This window comes from Peromyscus leucopus, chromosome 19 (assembly GCF_004664715.2).
Source record: "Peromyscus leucopus breed LL Stock chromosome 19, UCI_PerLeu_2.1, whole genome shotgun sequence".
Lineage (NCBI taxonomy): Eukaryota > Metazoa > Chordata > Mammalia > Rodentia > Cricetidae > Peromyscus > Peromyscus leucopus.
The window spans coordinates 59,371,476-59,393,485 of NC_051079.1; the positions used below are offsets into that span (position 1 = coordinate 59,371,476).

The 22,010-nt window shown below is 34.5% G+C and overlaps 1 protein-coding gene across 2 annotated transcripts in view; it reads right to left on the reverse strand.

Moving 5' to 3' along the window:
* Positions 1-22,010, reverse strand: part of Dcc (DCC netrin 1 receptor) — a 1,151,759-nt gene that overhangs the window by 573,458 nt on the left and 556,291 nt on the right. For both annotated transcript variants that reach the window (XM_028864828.1, XM_028864827.1), the window contains exons 4-5: positions 2,336-2,486; positions 801-937 (exon numbers count right to left, since the gene is read on the reverse strand). In XM_028864828.1, coding sequence (XP_028720661.1) covers positions 801-937; positions 2,336-2,486 — 288 coding nt within the window. The remainder of the gene's footprint in view (positions 1-800; positions 938-2,335; positions 2,487-22,010) is intronic.

Below are 22,010 nucleotides of genomic sequence, written 5' to 3' on the forward strand. Positions count from 1 at the left end.
GAAAATACCAAAAGACTTTATTCATAGGAAAAACTGAAAAACAAGTAGACATTTTTGTCATATACAGGAAAAGGGAAAGAAAAATAAAATATTGAAGTATTTTCTCCAAAGTACATAACTGAGGTCAAAATAGGTAAAATGAATTTCAAGACCATGATAAGATATTCATTTGACTAAGCAGTACCACAGATCATCATTCTTAATTTTCAATAAGGGGTAGGCATTCCTGCTTTCCTGAAAGACATAAATCCATTCATGTTCCTTAAATTCCCTAAGCTGCATTCTTGTTATGCAAGTTTTCCTTTAACATATTGAATTTAGTTGTTTACTTTCAACACAACACCTACAGTTATTCCATATTAATATATCAATCTTTTCAGCACACTCAATTTAATGTCAGAAACATTATTTCAAGTATCATCAGCTTTTCCACTCATGCGTAATTTTATATAATTTCTATCATTTTTTTTCATCATTTACTTTCTGTGTGTATGATATTTTTAGAAGTATTCATTGTTATTCAACATATCTGTTCTTTAATACTTTCGGGAACTTTCTAGCACATCACTAAAATAAGTCAAGAGTAATATATGTGGCTTTTAATCAATGAGCAACTATTCAAACACTGCATTTAACCCGTGTGCAGTTAATCAAAGCAGAGCAGGAGTATGCACAGAATACTGGGACCTTTCAATTTTACACTAATAAACATGGAAAGCAATCAGTGATAAGCACTTAAAATGTTATAGTGGTATATTTTGAAAGGTATAATGTAAACTCATCTGCAATCCCTGACTTACCCAAGACTGTGAGCTCCGCAGAGGCACTAATATTCTCGTTCTTATATGTGACAACGCAAGTATAGGTTCCGCTGTCATCATCTGTCACATTCGAGATGAGCAAATTGCTGCCGCCCAACAACGAATACTTTTTAGACCTGTAAGAAAGAGGTCACGTGCTTTAAGATGGCCAGTTAACATATTTGAACATGAGGCAAGATTTCAGAAGTGCTCATGAATTTCACAAATGCTCACATTGTAAATCTGAAGAGATAAAATCCCTATGTCATCAAGGATCTGTAATATCTCACTCTTTAAACTAGTATTAATTCAAGGTAAACTCCCATGAGGAGGCTCTATATATTAATTCTAGATTAAATGTAATAAAAATGAATTATATTTATAGAAGAAATGTAATAATGTATAGAATAATAAATTTCTATTCTAAAAACAATAATAATAAATTTCCAAATAATTTAGTATGATTCTATCATTTTAATTTTAGGGTGTCAAGGTGAAAGAAGTGGTTCCCCAGGGTGAAAAATCAATGTCTTTTACTCTGACATATAACTCAGTCACCATTTACAAAGTCACACTTCAATTGAACCAAAAGCATCTGACTGTATCAAAGTGAGGCACTAACCAGATTTCCTGTATACCTTCATTACTTCAGAAACATTGTGATGGTGTACTGTGTCTTATTGTTGCCTAAATACTTACTTAAAAATGGCAAAATTTAAACGATAATTTATGATCTATGTGCACATCCCATCACAGAAATGAAATGTGTTAAAAGGGGTATACCAATCATTCTAATCAATGAACTTAATTTCTTAAGTGAGACCCATTTAATCAACATGTTTCAGACTAATCAACTATGGACTTGCTTTCTAATTCTCCCTTATTGTTAATCCTAAGCTAGTCCAATGTGAGTCATTCTCTCCAGTATCATATTTGTTTTAATTGGGATAGTAACAGGCATATTTGGAACTAAAATATCATTGCAGAGCTTAAAATGATATGTAATGCATTAAACTGAAGCAATGTTTTCTTTTCTATTGTTACAATGGTTTAAATATGATTGATGATGAGAGGTTGTTTATGTCTATGTTCTACCATGTGGTGCTTCTATATATGGAATGTGAAATAAATAAATGTGCATGTAATATGACATGATTGCACAACAAGCTATGTAACCTGTGTGTGCATGTGTGCATGTCTGTGTGTGTGTGTGTTTGTGTGTGCTTGCACATTGTGTTATAAACATAGAAGATCTATCTTCTCCTTATCATATTCCTGTGTTGATATCATCTGATTGGCCTTGCATTCCAGTGTCACTCTAATTCAGTTTCCCTTTAGAATTGATCCCATATGCTTTTACTTCTTTCTTCATCATCTAACCATTTAACTCCAATGGTTAAATATCTTTTATAAACTAATCATGCCAAAGAATTAGAGGACAAATCTAAATATTATGAGGAAACTGGAATTTTTGGTGCCTATCAGAAAGTGAGAAGCAATAGTATATAGTTCTCAAGGGCCCAGTTATGTAATACCTCAGCTGAATAACCTCCTCGCCCCTTAACCAGGTGAAACTTGGCGGAGGGTAGCCAGAAACACAACACTCCAGGACAGCATCTTTTCCTTCAACAGCTACAACGTTGGATGGTCTTTGCAGAAAATACAGCTGCCGGTGTAGCCCTGGATCTATGGGGAAAAAAAAAAACAGGGTCATATATTTTATATAAATCATAAATATCATATATATCATAAAATTATAGCTAGAATTATATCTGACATTACTTTGATTTAAGATAATGAAGAATAAATTCTGAAAAGTAGAAGAATGCCAGGAAAATTTAAGGATAAATTTCTGAAAGAGTTTCTCTACTACCAGAATGTAGAATCCTGATATTAGAACATTCTTAACTGCTAAGAAATCAAAATATAAGGCAAGAGGCATAAGGTAGATGCTACTGATCCTTATTTAAGCTCCAGACTTTGTCTTCATTGTAAAAAGAGTCAATCTTATCAGTAACTAGTCTAAATGTTATCATCAAAAACTGTTAATGGTTCACTTGATCTGCAACTAACCTTGATTCTACTTTCTTCTGCTTTTTAAAAATCATTTTTATGGGCTGGGAAGTAGTGGTGCACACCTTTAATCTCTGTGAGCTCAAGACCAGCTTAGACTACAGAGCAAGATCCAAGACAGGCACCAAAACTACATAGAGAAACCCTGTCCAAAAAAACCAACCAACCAAACAAACAAACCAACCACTTTTATATATAGATATGTAAGATAAATAAACATATTAGAATGGTTTTAGATAGATTATGAAGAGTGTATTAGAAAATACAAGTTTCAGGAATTATTTGCTGTTTCCAAGCAGAAGTTATGTATGCTTGCTTAAGTTTTCTTACTTGATTTCTAAAAACAAATCAGGCTATGGTTTAGTTTTGTTTTCATTATAAGATTTTAAAATATTTCCAAAGATTGAGATTGTTCCCATTGCTAAGACTTCGGCGAATGAAGAACTCAACTTCCCTCCACTTCATCACTCACACTATTTCTTCTGTATATGTATTATCCATGTTTACTAGCATGGATGTGCAATCTAGTGACTCATGAGCTTCATTCTTATCCTCACTTGACTAACAACCTATTGAATTTTCATCACATGGAGTAAGCAGAAATTCAGAGCCTAAGCATAGGTTCAACACTCAGAAAATCTTCTTCAGAATAAAAAACACCCTTCTTTTCATTATGTGAGTTCCAGGCATAATGCCTAGAGACTTATCAATCAATAAAATGGCCTTATCCTCTGGTCTAACCTGTTCATCAATGTCCATCAGAGTTGATTTATTAAAGATATATTACTAACTTTCCTCATTCCTATTAAAATCCACACCCCTCTAGGAAAGTTTAATCAAAAGTATAACCTAAAGGAATATGTAGAATTAATTTGTTAGTAGCACTGTACACTCAAAAGTAAAACCCGAGTGCAAAGAGTTGATGAAATCCTACATCTAGGAGAGAGGTGAATGCAGTCACTAAATGAGATTAGATACAACAATGCCATAATGCAGACTGCTGCTGATCTCATGGGAAATTTTGGGAGAAGGACTTGGAATGTATTTAAACACAGCTATTGTCCTTAGCCAGGTTCAACCTCTCATTCTTTAAGTGTGGAGTCATAGAAGAAGAACAAATTACGAGGCTAATAATTAATTTTCGTCTTAAATACTCTGTGTATAGAAATTTATACTTTCTCAGTCTTTCCACATCTGTCACTGGTAATTTCAATAACAGAATTAAACCATCTTAAATATGAAAATATTTAATGCATTTTCCAAATGTGTTAATTGTTATTAAACCAATGTTGCTGAAAAATGTCTCAAAACTTTTGGAAATCATGAAATGGCATATTTTATCTCCATTCTCAAAAGTGACTTTTCGAGTAAACAAATGTGGTTCATAAGATAACACTGCCTAAGGAAAATATTTTCTGAAATGGACAAATCCCCATGATGTGCATTTGTATGTATCTGTCCTTACAAAGGCAGACAATTCATTCAGAGACATCCCCTTACCACATGCTTCCAGGAATACCATTTCTATACATGCTGCACAAGGCTTCTATGTCTCACCTGGATGAGATCTGCTTAATTTCATTTTCTACCAAAAGGAAATTTTACCTGGAATATTATACAGGTAAATTATTTACTAATCAAGGAATAAATACTGCAACTCAAATAATTATATTTTATTTTATTAGAAAACACAACCACCACATAAAATAATTCATATTTGAATACTTTAAAATTATTCAATGTATCAAAACTTGAACATATAAAACAGGGGTAGTTCCTTAATATCAGGTCCTCATCTTCTGCCACCATTTCCCCTATCATGAACATGTTACATTAGTGTAGCTCAGTTGTTACCAAGGTTAACACCATTATTAAATTATCTCCATAGTTTAAATTAGGCCTAATTATTTTACGTAGGCTTGTATAAATGCAAGTCATATATCCATCATTAGAGTATGCTGTGGCTTTACTTACTCATCTTTCATCTATTAGCCCTACTTTAAAACTTAGGAGATAACTAACCATTTCACTACTTACATGGCTGAACATTTTTGAGAACTGAAACTATTTGCATTTTCTCTGTGTTAAGGTTTTCCCTGAGTACCGTGACAGATTATAGGTTAATTAAGTAGTATTATTCATATAATTATTAATCATATTATGCTACCTTTTAAAACTGCACTTTTTAAACTCAGCATTATATCCTTAACATTTCTTCATGTTGTGGCAGATAAATTGGTCCTTATTGTTGGACAGTATGTAATTGCATCAGTATGCCCAGTTTGTGCTTGCTTTCAGCTTATAGTTCACCAATTGAAGGATAATTTAGTTATTCTCAGTGTTTGACATTTGTGAACAAGTCTTCTATCAGTATATGTAGATTTTAAGTATATTAATTAGATTTGTTATTTGACAATTTCACACATGTGCACAATGCATACTAATCACTCTCATGCCCACTCCTTCCCCCTTAGTATCCTTGTCTATCCCCTCCATGTCCTTAAAGATCAACTTCTTGTGTTTGTTTTGTGGCCCACTGAGTTTAACTAGGCCTACCCAAGTTGGTTTGGAGCTATCCATTGGAGTCTGATCAGCTCAGCATTAGGTACACAGCTAAAGACATTGAAATCCCTCTCCCAGAAACCATCAACAGCCAATAGTTCAGTAGAAGGGCCATGGCCATGAGCCGCCCCTTTATGTTACTGGGTATTGGCAGTGCCTGTCTGGTATCTGATCAAGGAATATAATTGTAGTTATGAGCTCATAATAACAATGGTTACACCAAGCCTAGATGACAGCATTTCAATGTGCTTTACCCAATCACCTGGCTCTCAAATGCTTCCTGTCCCTCTTCTACAATATTCTCTGAGTCTTAAAGGTATAAATGTCTTGTTTACAGATGAGTCCAATGCCTCAGAGCAGAATCCCCAAATTGTGTGATAAAACTATGTTTAGCTTTGGAGAAAACGTCCAGATTTCTTCTAAAGTGACTGAATAGTTCTCAACTCTCACCAAGACAAACGTGTTCCTGTCAGGTACTGGGGAATTTCTACTCTGTCATCATGGAGGGTGTGTGTAGTGGATAGCTGTTCCAGCTTTGACCTTGAAGCACTGCCCCTAGTGAGGCAGCATGTAATGGCTATACCTGACTATGATCTGCCTCTGGGGTGTGGCCTCTTTGGACCCTTAAGACCTGAGATGCATAAGTGCTCACTTTCTTGGCTACCTTGTGACCCTGGATGCTGGCTTGCAGACCAAGTCAGAGTTCTCCAGAGAACTGCATTGGACTGCACCTCACCTCTCCTGGATCCTGTAACCGATCCCTTTGCTGGTTGTAAGTCGTCCCAAAATAAACCTCTTTTGACTATTAGATAAACTATGTGGAATTGCCTCGTTAATTGCCACTTTAGGTGTGTAGTGGCTTAACAGTTTTTTTCAAAAAGCAGTTCTTTAGTAGAGATGCACAGGACCATTCATATGCTTTGTTCTCACTGTATGTTTTCTTTGGTGAACTCTTTGTTAAAAATCTTTTGGCTGCTTTTAATTGGCTTGGTGGTAGTGTTTGACCATTGCTTTGAAAAAGTTCATTATATATTTTGGAGATAGGTCCTGTTATCAAATGTGAGTTATGAAAATATGCTCCTAAGACATGGCCTTTTTGTTTGTTCTCTTAGCATGCCTTTTTTTGAGTAGGAGTTATAAATTTTAAGATACCTATCACATTTTTCCATTCATTTCTTTAAATGAGTGATATCTGAAAATCCATGATCATATCCAAGCCCACTTGAACTTCCTTTAGTATCTTCTAAAAATGTTAGTGTTGTGTATTTTGCATTTAGGATAATGATCCATTTGGAGCTCATTTTGTGGAAAGTGTTCTAATTGTCCCAACTTCCCTTCCTGAAAAGACTTTCCTGATATTTTTATTTGTTCCATTGTCAAGGATCTGCTCTGTTTGTGGGATCTATCTGTGCAAGCTCCTTTCTGTTCTTCAGTGCATCTTCCACCCATATTCTGTCAGTTCCTACTGCCTATCCACTGAAGAGGTCCAAAGGACCTGACATCAGATTGTCTCCATCTTCTGCCTTCTTACTTCTTTCTACTTGTGCTTACAATGTAACCTCTTACCATAGAAATTTCAGTTTGTTAACTTCCAGAAAACCACTTTCTGGGATTTGGGCCCTTGTTTTAATGTATCTGTAGTTTGACATCATGGGGTTCATACAGTCACCAAAGAATTCTCTAACCCTCCTACAACATGCAGTATATTGTTTACCCCATCCTGTCCTTACCTATTTGGGTATTATCTAACCCCTTGTGCTTCACAAGTATTGAGATTTGTAACTCTTGCCATATTTATAAAACACTACTAGCATTTACTATAAAAATACAGTTTCAATTCTCAAAATATATCTCTCCATATTTCATCTAATGAATTCAAATATTAAGGGCATTCCTCCAAATTCTGATGGACATTTTCTCTAACAGTAAGTACTTGGTATGTTCTACAATTCCTCAGGTTGAATGTCAGCACAAAATACTTGAAGTTCCTCCCTCTGCAAACTGAGTGGCTCTTTCTCTGTTCTGCTTTCTGATGTGACCCTGTGTTTTGCTTTGATCAGATGGTTGTGGAGCAGTTGCTTTGTGTGAGTTCGAGGACAGAGAACTCAAAAGAGTGACAAAATCCATGGATGGTAGTGGAGGCCCAGGTGACAGTCCCCAACCTAACTGCCAGAAGATTGTGAAGAAGATAATCTTAAATGAACACTCCCTGCAAACAGAAATTGCTGTGAGGTGTTACTAAACCAGAAGAGGCAATAAATCTTCCCCTGTCTCAAGGACTACATTTTGTTAGCTAGTCTGCAGTAGAATAGCAACCAGAACACACACATAACAATGAAAGCAAGACCACCCATCTGCACAATTTAGAATACCCACTTGCCATTGTGGTTATTATCTTTGTTTGATTTCAGGTCTTCATAATGTTAGGATCACCTGGCTGTCCATGGAGAAAATACTCAAATTCATTATTCCTCCCCTTTATTATATAACCTTTAATGTGAAAATTTTAAAGAGGCATTGGAAAATAACATATCACCATTTTAAAATTAGTAGAAGAAAGACGATTGTCAAGGTTAACTGTGTGTGATAGAACTGCAGGTGGTTTTGATTTTCACCTTTAAGTTTCTCTGTATTTTCTAAAGGTTTTTCAAAATGGCATGTAGTATTTTTAAATTGAAGAGTTATTTTAAACTCCACTGTGGCAAGGTGTATAGAACTTTTACAAAGAGAAGAAAAAAATCATAAAAGTTAATGACTAAAACTCCAGGCAAATATTTAAAAGCAAATGAAATTTCTCCCTCTAAGCTCCTTAGTAGTTTAATGAAAAACTAGAAATTGTAGATTATAACTCTTGTGGTCTAAATTGACTTTAATTAAAAACAGGATGGAATTAGTAATTAATGATGCATGTCATTTGTGTTCTAGCTGTATGAGCAGTAGCTATTCAAGTCCCTGTGGGGTTATAGAGGTAACAGAACATGTGAAATGTTTTCAAGTGAATTAATGACACACCTCCATTACAACAAAGGGGGGCGGGGTCATGTGGCTGTAAGTTTTCAACATGACATCTTATAAATTGGGTGAGAGATCATATGGTTGTTATTATTAAGCTGTACATATACCTCAGATAGTTTTAATATTTTAAAATAATATTTGGAGAGAGTGTAAGTGTGGTTACTAGATAACAAATTTGGCAATTTTTTGGCGTTAAAACTAATAAAAATTTTCTGGTGACAAAGTTTATATCAATAATTACAAAGAAACCTTTGTAATATAAAACTCATGAATAAATATGTACAAAATTACATGACTTGAGATTCTAAATTGATTATAATGATCATAATCTGCTTGAATTAAAACACATAGGTTTTTCTGTTGAAAGAAAAATGTTGGCATTTTTTTTGTTTTTGTTTTTGCTTTTTTTGTTTTTGTGTTTTCTTTTTTCTTTTTTTTACCTGCTCTATCTGCCATCAGAATGGCAGAAAAGTGAAGCATCCTTAGAATCCAAGAGAGTAGTATGTAAAGAAAGTAGTTATTATAGGGTGATACATTTACATAGTTCTCCCTGGACTACAGAGATGCCTTGGAGCACTGAATGACCTCATAGCAATTTACTTCCTTTGACTGTTTGTCCCACATTCTCTACCCTTTTCACTTCTTTTTAAAATGGAAATTTTGGCCTACTTTAGCTTTATCAGTTCTCTGAGTTGGAGTGGACTATTCTAAAATCATTAAAAAGAGAATTACCTGATAATGCCAACTGAGGATCTGAAACTGCTGGCTATTACTGAAAACTCCAAAGAATTCTCCTCAGGTAGCTGAACTTTACAAAATTGGCACTTCAATAATAACATGATTTTCAAACAAAAACAGTAGTGAGAATAGTGGTAGTTTTTTATATTTGTATAAATTTCTTGAATGAGTAGTTTGATTAAAAATAACTTGGTTGTTAAGATGATTTTTTGATTCATACATTTCTCATAGGTATTTTTGCATTGCATGTAAATAGTCCAATTTCAAATAGATATGTAGCTATCAAAGCACATTTTGATAAACTTTTCAGATAATTGTAGAACTATCCATTAACACTGTACCAATTCCTAGCAACCAATACCTGGACAGTTGTGATGTGGAATCTAACATAGTATCAATAACCATTCTGTACTATCTTATATTAAAAAAAATCCACTGGCTCATCTTGAACTTGAATGGATCATTCATTGATGTATGATTTTAGTCACTTCAGTTGATGGTAATCTGGCATAGTACACTATTAAGACAGGACTTCCTATTGCTGAAATGTATCATTACAGAAAAAAAAAAAAGTTCGTTACTATTGCTAACAAACCCAATAAAAATTACTTTTAATGTTGGAAAGCTGTCAAACTACCAGTAAAATATACAAGTTTTTCAAATTTCTAATTTTATCTTAGAAGCTTGAATTTCGCGGCGTGTGGCACGTTTATCATCGGAGCAGAGCAGGCGATCGTGTGAGTTCGAGAGTGCTACAATGAGCTCAGGAAAGCGCAAAAACAAGAAATTCAAAAAAAAAAAAAAAAAAAAAAAAAAGAAGCTTGAATTTCATTCTTGGTAGAAAATATTTTTATTCAAGTGGCTCATTCAAATCTTTCACTTTTGATAAGATGCATGGCAAGTATCCATGTCTGAAGAGATGTCATCCTCCTTTGATTGTCCTTTTGAATCAAGCTACTGTTCCATAAGGGGAGCCAACAAAAGGGTGGCTCATTCTGTTTGGGATTCAAGTTGTCACAGAAGTGTATACTGTCAAAGTGCACTGGCAGCACTGTGACATCCTTCATGTGCAATTTCCATTTTTGACCAGCAGAAGATAAAACTAAACTAAAATATAGGATATCAAGGATAATGATACAAGGCTTAATATTTATTACTGATTGTCAAGAGCGTTCTTAGGCAACATACTACTTCAACAGAGAGTGTAGCACTAGTGTTCAGACCTCACAGATTCCCTCAAAGAACCTAAAAATCCATGAACCATTCTTTGAGAACCTGCAGAGACAGATCAGAAGAACAATCATCATGAAAGAACCAAGACTGTGTTTCCTACCAACACAAGAATAGCTTTGCATCTATCAAGCAGAAACTGATGCTATGACTCTTGCCTCCCTTTTCCTCTACTTCCTTTCCCCCATCCCTTTTTTTCCTAGTGTTCCTCCTCCTTCTTTTACTTATCATTATATCTTTACTTTCATCATATAAAACAGTGAAACCTTAAAAATATCGAACAAGGAGGTGTGCCTGGTCTTACTACAGCTTGATATACCATGACTGGCTGACATCCATGGGATGCCTGCCTGTATCTGAAGAGAAACAGTGGAGGAGGAGTGAGTAGAGTGGGAGATGGGAGGGAAATGGGGGAGCTGGGAAGAGGGAGGGAGGGGAAGCTTTTACAAAAAGCCAAAAAAAAAAAAAAAAAAAAAAAAAAAGCCTAATCATTCCATTCAGGAAGAGTCTATTTAGAGTGTTAGTCTTTGATCCTCTAGAACCATATACTATGGCCCAGTGCCTATGATTAATATACTCGAAATTAAACCCAACAACTATCAACAGAGCCACTGATACAAAGAGGTAAACAAGAGATTTCCTAGTCCAGTTGGAGAATAGGGTGTTTTGAGTGGCATTTTCTGAAATGAAGGGTACCGTTGGGTATTACAATGATTAAATTGAGGATGAGTCTCAGTAGGAACAAGATTTCACTCTTCATTCACTCAGTATAGATTTTTCCCAATACATCAAGTCTTTGCTATTTAAGACCCTTGCAGCTGAGCCGGTCTGTGGTGGCACACAGCTTTAATCCCAATACTATGGGAGGCAGAAGCAGGCAGATCTGTGAGAGTTCAAGGTCAGCCTGGTCTACAGAGTGAGTTCCAGAACAGCCAGAGCTACACAGGGAAACTGTGTCTTGAAAAAACAAAACAAACAAACAAACAAACAAACCAAAAATAAATAAATAATAAATAAAATAAAATAAAAACAAAAAAGACCCTCACAGCAAATAACTAGTTTGACCACGTAAGTTATCAAACTGGAGCTGATATTTAGAGGAGAAGGAAACTCTATCATAATTATCTTGCATCATGGAACACGGTGCTGAGGATTCTGGATAAGTGGGTGTGTATGTTTGCCCTGTGATGATAACCTCTCTTCAATGGGAACATTTTCCAGAACTATGATTTAGGAACCTCACCATTAAAGTCATGTACTGATTCTGAAGAATAGCTGAGGCATGGAAAATTAAATTATGGATTGCTGGAATCTGTGTCAGCAACAACAACAACAACAAAAAAACACTTTTCTCTGCTTAATAACTGTCACTCTCAGAATAACTAGTAATAGTTTTAATTTTCATGCTTTCTGAATGGAAAACCTTTTTTCCCCATTGTATACTCTTTGGTGTGTGTGCTTTATTAAAATCATACCTGGTTGGATTATCACATCCTTTTCAGCTGGAACGGAAGGGCTCAGCCAGCTGCTATATGGGGTGATTCTTTTCATTTCTGCTCAGGCCCAAGAGTCACAAACTCATTTAACTTCTCACAGTTCCCTGTATCTGCATTCTCACCTTCAAGTTCCTCTGCCATTCACCTGCTGGCTGCTCAGCCTTTGTCCTTCTAGCTGGGCTTTTTCAGGTCTGCAGGTCTCAAACACCATCAGGCATTATGCTATAATCAATAGCTCAGAGTGAAACTGTCCCTGGTATTCCTCCCAATTCATTGTTTAGAATTGGGGTTTTTGTTTGTTTGATTGTTTTGCTTGGTTTTCTGAAAAGCAACCTAATCTCAACAGGTCACAAAAACCAGAATGTATTTCACAAAAAATTAAAAAAAAAAAATAAATTTCATCTTGCTGCAAACCTAGGAGCTTTGAACACAGGAAAGCAAGAGCCATTTCTCAGGAGCTATTCTTCACTCTGTCATTCTATCATTTTCTTGACTTATTTACACTAATTTGGTGCTAAAAATGACATTTGCTCTGTAAATATTCCTACATCTGTTCATATTTCCTCTTTCTTTTTCCATGAACACACACTTACTGCTATTTGTGGTTAGATTTGGAAGAAAGGGGAACATCTATTCTTGTCACTACCGTATGGCTAAGTCCCTTCTGTCCCTCAGAAATTTTGGTTCAGTGATTACCGAAGCAGGTCTGAAGGAAGTGAATTTTCATTTTTAGAACAGTTTAAGTTTTTTTTTTTTTTAAGCTGACTTAAAATTCTAGGAAACAAATGTTGCTATCATGATGTGTCAAGGAAATTTAAAGAATTAAAAAAAATCTTCATAGTTTATATATACACATGAAGAAGCACTTGAAACTTCCCAGAAAAGTGGGGATTTCTTTATTCTGATATTTGATTTAAATAAAAAAAATGAAACTATCTGGATTATTTCCTATTTAACTATGTTGAGTCAAGAAAGGTATAGCCATGCCTTATGACAGAATATACTTTTATTTTTCTTTCAGAAGAAATTAGTGTTAAAGTTTCCTGGTGATTTCATATTTTTTGACACTTGTGCACTGATAATTTATAATTTTGTTTTCCACACACCCTCAGGGAAAGGCTTCTTGTTCACATCTCATCTGAGTCAGAAAAGATTGCCTGGTCCTCTGTTCCATCCACACAGGGCTGCTACCATCTCATTTGTAGTTAAGACAAAACTGAATATATATTTACCTCATTGTGCTTGGAAGAACACAGGACACCTTCTTAAGAATTATCCATTCCTCTGTTTGGAGGCCCATCATGAGACTGTTAGTTTTGATTTTTATCTTTTGGGGTATAATAAATTTTCAGAGAATAGAAGCTAAAAGAATATAAAATAATTAATATCTAACATCACTCAAGGTAAAGTGGAAAATAAAAAAAAAACTAGTGGATTTGTGGATGAGATAGTCATTTTGACATGGTATTAACAGGCCGACTGAATTGCAAAATAGTTCCCCTAGTATTTTCCTTTTAAATAATGGACCTACTGACATACCCCCATTGTAGTAAGAGACAAATTCGAAGTCATAGGACATTCATTAAATTTATGTTACTAACATATTAAATATTGTTGCACTTGAAATGCTTTTTAAATTATTATTTTAGATTTATTAGTTATTTGAGTGTTTTGCATGCATCTATGAATGTGCACAATACATATTCCAGGCTCAAAGGGCATTGGATACTGGAGTTGCAGATGGTTGAGAACTGGAGTTACAGATGTTTGTGAGGCAAAATGTGGGCTCTGGGAAATGAACCTGGCTCTCTGTGTGAGCAACAAGTGCTCTTAATCACTAAGCCATCTTTCTAGCCCCCAGAAAGGATTTTGACAACCCCATTGAAATAGTGGCTATCTCAGTAGTCTCACATTCAGTAAGATGTGGCCTTGCCTCCTGTAGTTAATTCTAATATAACATGATTGGCCTTTCATTCATGAGCCAGCTCAGCTTAGTTTCTCATAGATGGTGACTCCTATACAGTAGAGACTCATATAGTATCATGGATTTTGGTCAATGATATACAATGGAAGACATTCAATCATTTTTCTAGGGATTTTTGTTGTAATTATAAACTGACAAAAGTATTTTTATTAGCCTAAAAATAGGAAAAAATCCCACATTTGTGACTTTTTCTTAAATCAATAATTAATATCTGGTTGCAATCGCTATGCACTTTTTAAAAACTGGAGTTTTCATGGCAAAGAGGAACTCTTAAATTCACAAATGGCAGGGTTGGGGCTGAACGTGAAACAAAGTAACAAATGGTATCCTTGGCGGTAAAGACACTTGCAAAGTCAGATCACATCTGACTTCTCAGGATAGACAGAAACAAAGGACATTAGTGTTGGATGAATTGCTACTGGATTTTGAAGATCAAATACTAGCAAGCATATTTTTCTTCTCATTCTCATTTAAGTCATTATTGTCTATATTGTACAGCAGAAGAAATGAAAGTCTAGGTTGAAATCAGAATAGAAAATACTAGAGAGTAAATACTTTCATGTATTTGTAGATTAGATATAAAAGAGGAAAGGAGAAAACTAGGCAAATTACTGATATATAACAACTATGATGCTTGGCTTATATAACCATTATAAAAGCAATGTAATAATCAGGAAAATAATCTTTACTTGAGAATCAAATTATTTAGTATTGAGGAAGCTTCTAAAATGCAAAAATAATTTCAGTATCTGCTGAGGTCTACAAAATGCATTTGGCCTGTCCAATTTAATCTTTCCAATCATTCTACAAAATATCTCCTAGCTCTATCTTCATTCCACAAGATAATGCCTTAAATTAAGTAATTTGTCTTAAATTGTACTGCTAGGAGTTATGAAACCAAGATCTGTACTTAGTTTGGTGTTAAAATCCATGTCCTTAATTATTTCTCATAATAATATATAGGGACACTAACTCAATCTGAGCAAAATCTAGGGAAACGGATTGTGGCAGTCCATGTTGAGACCCTTTCCTGTGGTCTAGATAAATCATGCTGTGTAGGAAGTCTGCACTACATGAAGTCTAATATAATATGCTAACATAATTCATTCTTTTATAAATACATACATGAATGGAACACAGATAATAATTTCATTTATTTCAGATCTTCAAGTGGCCACATGTGTCCTGTTTACATGTCAGAAACAGCACACTCAAAAGTAGCCTTTACAAAAAAAGTTAAATGGATGGAAAAATCCTTTAATTCACATAACATGAAGTATGAGAGAAAAGTGTCTTGTGGTATATGAATGACACTTATTATTTGCTTCTTTGTTTCTGTTTTTCTAGGTTCTACTTACATCAACATCTGTTCCTAAAAACTTGCAAAGATTCCCAACTATAGATAAATATAACTCACTTTAAATGCCTAGACATGAGATTTAAGACTCTCAGTATGTTAAGTTCAACTTTATATTCTATACTTAACATCCTCGGATATCATACTTTACAAAGTATTCCTCTTGTGATCTAGAAGTTCTCATCAAGACTTTCCAAATATCTACCTAGGCTTGTTTAGTTACCTGTGCTAATTTGTAGCTGGGTGTATTCACATTAATGTTCCCTTCCCTGCTTTATCTTAGTTATCTTATGAATTAATAACTTAGCTTGATGATAAATTCACAAATCACTTCAGTGTATTGTTCACTATCCCTTACAGACAATTGCATGAATACATTATTAAAAGATACTGTGGTAATGTTCTCTGGTATATTTCTAATTTTTTTTCTGTTCATGGCTATATTTTATAAATAATGGCTCTTTTGTTGGATTGTTTTGTTGTCACAAGCACATTTGCCCAACAGCACATACTCACTTCATATCTCTATCACAGTTTGATAATTCTCCCAATATTTTGAACTCTTATTATATATGTTTGGTGATCTGTGATCAGTGTAACTTTCCTGTTACAACTGTAAGTATTCTTAGGAATCATAGCATAGATGGCAAACTTAAAAAATTAAATGTGATTTTCTACTGTTTCCATATTTCCCTCTCCTCAGTCCTCTCTTGCTTTTGAGACAGGATGATAATGAAATTGGATCAATTGTGTATAATTGAAAGAAGTTGTATGCCTCTTGGCTTAAATTCAAAGCTAGAAACAATTAAGCTCAGTAAGGAAGGGACTTTCACTGAATGCTTAGGCTGAAAGCAAGACCTCTTGTACCAATCACTTAGCCAACTTATCAGTACAAAGGAAGGTTCTAGAAAGAAATTAAGCACTGGTCCATTGAGCTCATATATGATAAGAAAGCAAAACAGTTGTTCTGCTAATGTGGAATAGCTGACCAGAAGATCAAACCAGACAATAGATTCCTTTAAGTCAAATCCTAATGTAGAACAAGTCCCTAACCTCCATTCGGTTCTATGAATGTGAGCAATGTGAGAAAGGTGCAAAAGAATATTTGAATCTAGAAGTGGTTGATCGATGGGGTATAAGAAAAGAGTCGTTTCTATTCAAAAGTATAAATTGAAGCAACAAGTGATGATGATGTAAAAGATTAGCAAATCATCAAGAAAGTCCAACTGGAAAAAGTGAAGAAGCTTACACAGCTGATTTTCAGTATATACCAACAGCCTTCTATTGGAAGATGATGATGCTTATGACTTGAGATGATACCTGTAGCTTGAGACAAACGTCAACGCCTGGCTTCAGTGCTTCAAAGGTCTGGCTGTTTCATGTGTCAGGTGCTAATCTAACTAGTCACTAAGTTAAAACAGATGCTCATCTACCATTGTGAAAATCTGCTGGAGGGCCTTTAAATACAGTACATCTTTCTGCTTTGCTATTGTTATCTAACTGCAACAAAAATTGGGTGAACAGAACAATTATTTTCAGCATATATTGTGTAATATTTAAGCCCAGCATTGAGATCTGCTATTATTATATTAGGAATAACATAATAAATATTAATCTTAATTGGCAATGATCTTGGTCACTGAAGAGCAGTTTAATGAGATTATTGCTTCCTGTTTCATCATATAGCATCCATTCTGCATCTCAGGATTCAAAAAGTAATTTCATGCCCAAATTTTGTTATTTGAGAAATATATTTCATAAGGCTATTTCTGTCATACAGAGACTCTTGTTAAAGATTCAGTATTAAATTCCATTAAGGATATTTATGACTGGTGGAGGGTCACACTATTATCATGAATAGGGCCATGAAGGAAGTTGATTCCAACTCTCAAGGGTGATGTTGAGAAGTTTCACATTCACATTGATAGAGTCACCTCAGATATGGGAGGAATAGTAAAAGAGCTAGAAACAGCAGAAGACCTTGAAGATCTGAATGAATTGCTACAATATCAGGACAGAGCTAGCTCAAAAGAAGACTGGGTTTTATGGAATAGCACAGGAGGTGGATTTTGAGACAGGAAGATGCCACGGCTATCATCATATGAAAAGTAAGTTTATGGATACGTTGTCAACCTAGTTGAAAAAGCAGTGGCTGAGTTTCACAGGTTGGCTCTGGTTTTGAAAGGAGGGCCACAGTCAGCAAAATGCTATTAAGCAGGAGGCCCTGCTATTGAAAAACTTTTCCTAAGGGGAAATGATCACCAACCGTGGCAAATAGCAGTCTTATCTAATATGAAGATCTTGCTGAAGGCATTCAATCTTCAGCAGTTACCATCCTGGTCAGTTAACAGCATCAGCTTCTGAAGGTTCAGATGGTCATCAACCTGTCTGTCTGTCTGTCTGTATGATAAGGGTCTATACAGCTATACAGCTCTGGCTGGCCAGGTGCTTACTGTGTAGTACGAATTGGCTAAAACTTTCTGTCCTTGCTAGTCATCTTCCTAAGTTCCTGAATTTAGATTTGTAACAATATAACCAGTTGATAGAGGAGATTTTTTTTTTTTACATAAAACATATTTGGTGTTTTTGTGAGACATAATATTATTGGACATTTTCACATATTATACAATAGTGTAAATGTAAACTTTATATGTACTTGGAAGCAAAGAATATTTCTCTGTATATTTCTGTGTCTTGTGTTCCTGTGGTTTGAAACTGAACCAAGGATTTTTTTAAATGAAAACTTATAATTAATTTTGAATTAAAAGTGTTATTTAATCAAATATAATGTTGAATACAATATTAACTTGTCTTGTTTGTGATAAATAAAATTGTGAAATTATCTTTTCTAAAGTCACAAATAAGATAAATATTAAAAATTGTCCATTTTTATTTGAAATAAAGATAAATATTATAACAAAAACATCAGAATCTATTTTTAACCAGTCCCATAAAGTTAGTACCTCTTGGCCTGTAGAGAGTCCAGCATCACCTGAGTGTAATTAAATGAATAAATAGGAGATTGAATTATCCACTGACTAATATAATTAGTTCATTAAAGAAGCTTTAAATAAGAATTCCAGTGCCTAAACCAGTTCTTTCAGTCAACCTACTGCTCAAAGCACATTTATAATTCTTTAATCCAGTTGGAGGCTTGGCATTCAAATGTGATGAACCATGAATAAAGTTAATTTTACAACTACGATGGCTGGCTTCTTCGATCCATAATGTAGTTCCCTTTACACATGTTTTGACACACCACAATCTGCAGTGTTTCAGTTGATATTTTTTTAAAAAGTGTATTACAGCTGTTTACTGCTAATTTACTCTAATAAAAACATATAATTACCCATAAGGAAAAACTCAATTTGTCTTAGATCATTAATCAACAAATGAAATTAGTTACTAATTTTCCTGCTTTTGAATGAAATAATTATTTTCACCTGTAAAACATGAAATATCATGGAAAAACCTCTCTTGAAATATATATAATTGATGTTATCTATGACAAATGTCTCCTCTTATGCCCAGGCTTGGAAAAGATGTAAGACATGATCACACCCCTATCTCTGCTCAGATCTCACTTCCCAGCTTTTGTTGGAGCCCAGGTGACCTCCCATCCCTTAAAGGCAGTCACAACACCCGTGTTTAACAACTTCCCAATTATCTCCATATCTGAGCCATTCTGATGCCACCATATGAGCTGTTCCTGGTCAGTTCTCTGCACAATTAACATGATGGTTGGTTCTCTGCACAATCAAGATGATGGTTGGTTCTTTGCATAATTAACATGATGGCTTCTACCTCTCTTTCTTCCTAGTTTAACTTCCTTCCTCTGGTTTGTCCCCCTCACCACCCCTCCCTGTTTTCTAATGCTGTCTCACAGACTCCAGGAAGTTTTCCCAAAAGTCTCCACATCCTCTTGTTCCTTCCACTCTTCTTTCTTATAGTTCCCTTGCTAGACATGCCTTGATCTTCAAGACAAGCAAATGACATTACTGTCACACACAGGGCAAGAGCCTTCTGACTTGTATGGCTCACACTATAATCTATTTGCTCTATGTATTTCCTGCCCAGGACTTTATCACCCAACTTTTCTTTTAGAGTCAATGGCTGTTATGTAGGTGTTAGTAAAAATGGTAGGAGATGCAGTATTTATACTGAAACTAGCCACAATTACTTGATTATTAAAATGATAATTTAATAGAATCCAGTTATTTGTTGATATTTATGACTTGGAATGTGTTCCATGAATTTGAATAAGTTTATAAAGTTAAGATTTGTTAGAATTAGATAATCCTGTGTAAACATATACATGGAAATTGACATTGATTAGGTGTGGCAAAGGCTTGTACTCTCTGATACTTGGGAGACTGAGGAAAGAACTCCCCAAATTCAAGGACTGTCTGGGCTATAGAGTTGAGTAAAAGGCTATCCTAGGCAACTTCATGAGACACTGTTCCAAAATTTAAAATCTAATAAGTGAGCAGGAATTCAAATCAGTGATAGAATCCTTACTCAGGATGTCTGAAGCCTTAGGTTTACTCTCCTCTACTGCAAAGACAATGAATAAATAAATAATAAGTATCCAAATACTGTACCAAATTATGCTAATAAATAAGTGTTGGCAAAGTTGCAAAGTTTCACATTAGCACTAACACAAGATATAACTTAATCAACATGTTAGTTTAGGTACTAGAGGAAAATATTTTTGTGTGTTAACTATTCTATACTGTTTTTTTCTTTTCTTTATTTTCTGAGGGATCTCACTCTGTTTCCCAAGCTGACCTGGAACTCATTATGTAGCCTAGGCAAATCTCAAATGTGTGGGAATACTTCTGCCTCAGTTTCCAAAATGTGAACATGACAGGTATGAGCTAGCCAAGCTTGCAGTGGCACTTGCAATGGTAATAATTCATGCTAATTACATTATGGGTTCCTATTTTAATGACCATGTCATTTTCCAATTAAATAAGAGGTATAATAGAAATGTACAATATGTGTATGTAACAATTAGTGCTTCAAGCTGGTGCTTACAGAAAGTGGAAATTGATTCAGGAAAAATAGCAAGATGTTAAAAATCTGGGAAGCATAATTAGCAACTAACGCTTTAAGAATAATGATTTACTCATTCTCTTGTATAATGTTATAGCTTTTATGAATCTTTGTATTTTACTTCTAAACAAACAAGAAAACTTGGGAATAAGGCAATCAAACAGAACTTCTCTTACACAGACCTTAAGAGTGTCTATAGTGCATGAGCCAGGCTATGTTGAGAATTCCAGTGTATGTGTGCATTAGATCTTCTTGTAGTCCTTTTTAAAAGTTTATGTTTGAATATTTGAATTAATAAGAACTTAAATAAAACTTCTTACTCTATTTCAGGTTTTCTTTGAGAATTTCTTACATATATAAATGTAATGTGATTATATCCACCACTCTCCCTCCAACTCTGTCCATATCACCTCAACAGATGGCCTTCCTTTTTAGTTTTCCTCCTCATAAGAAATATCTACACTTCTGCAAAGTACACTGTTGTCTTCTTATTTGAAATAGATTAACAATGTGGATTAAATAAATTTCTACACAACTCTATTATACAGTTTACAAAGTGAATAAATAGACGTCAATAGCATTTTAATGTCTATTTCAAATTTTCCATTTAAAATTTAGTATTTGACTAATTCAACTTGACTCCTTAATGTTACTAGATATAGGCTTCTCTGTCATATTGAAACAATCAAGCATATTCTTGTCAGAATTTTAAATGTGGCTTGTTTTGGCTTCCTATCCGATAATTCAAGGTTTGCATTACATATGAATGTAAATACTTAAATTTGGGAGCATTAAATTGGTACCTAAATAAATCTGGGCATGTGTTACTAATAAATGGTATATTCTCCTTGCAAGGTGGATGGAATGTAGCAAGGTTGCAATAGTTTAGTATATTGCAGCCAGTATCTATGTGACTAATGGAGCATACAGAAAATGAGAAAGATGTTTTAAACTTGTCTTATTGAAAACATGGAATAAACTTTACCTGAATTGCTAGTTTCCTTTTAGAAAGACTTACACTCTGTATATATGAAATATTTATAATTATAAACAATTAGGAGTGTATGGATGGATACCAGCATCTACGATTTGTAGAGCAGTTCATTCAAACTTCTCAATGCTTTTCTGTGAGTCATGAAAGTAAGCATAGGTCTGCTTAAGACCAAGTGTGGACATAGATATTACAGAGATGTGTTATAACAGCAGTCACTTGAAGAGACCTTAGATGTAGCTAATCTTACTTCTAATGATTTAGGAGAAGGAAATGAGATGGCCAGAGTCATAGAGACTTACCAGACAAGAAGACAAAAGATGAAAGATGGAAAGGAACAAACTTCCATATCATAACATTAATCACATTTTGTTAGAAATATTTGTATGTTTACATTAACCCAGAGCTCTAAAAGGCCAGACCCTGTTTCAGTTTTAGTCAGTATTAGACACAGTACAGTGCTTTCTAGAAATTATTGTGCAAAAGTTTGAGTAGATGTTTGTTGAATATTAATTTATGGAAGACATTCAACCTCACAAATCCTTTCGCTTTTGTAAATAGGAATAATATCTATCTTTTAGACCATTGTCAGAGGAAAATTACATAGAGAAGTGCTTATATATAGACTTTTTACAAAAATATGAAATAAATATAAATGAATGAAATAATCAATGAGAAAATGTATGAATCTAAAGTATATATGTTTCTC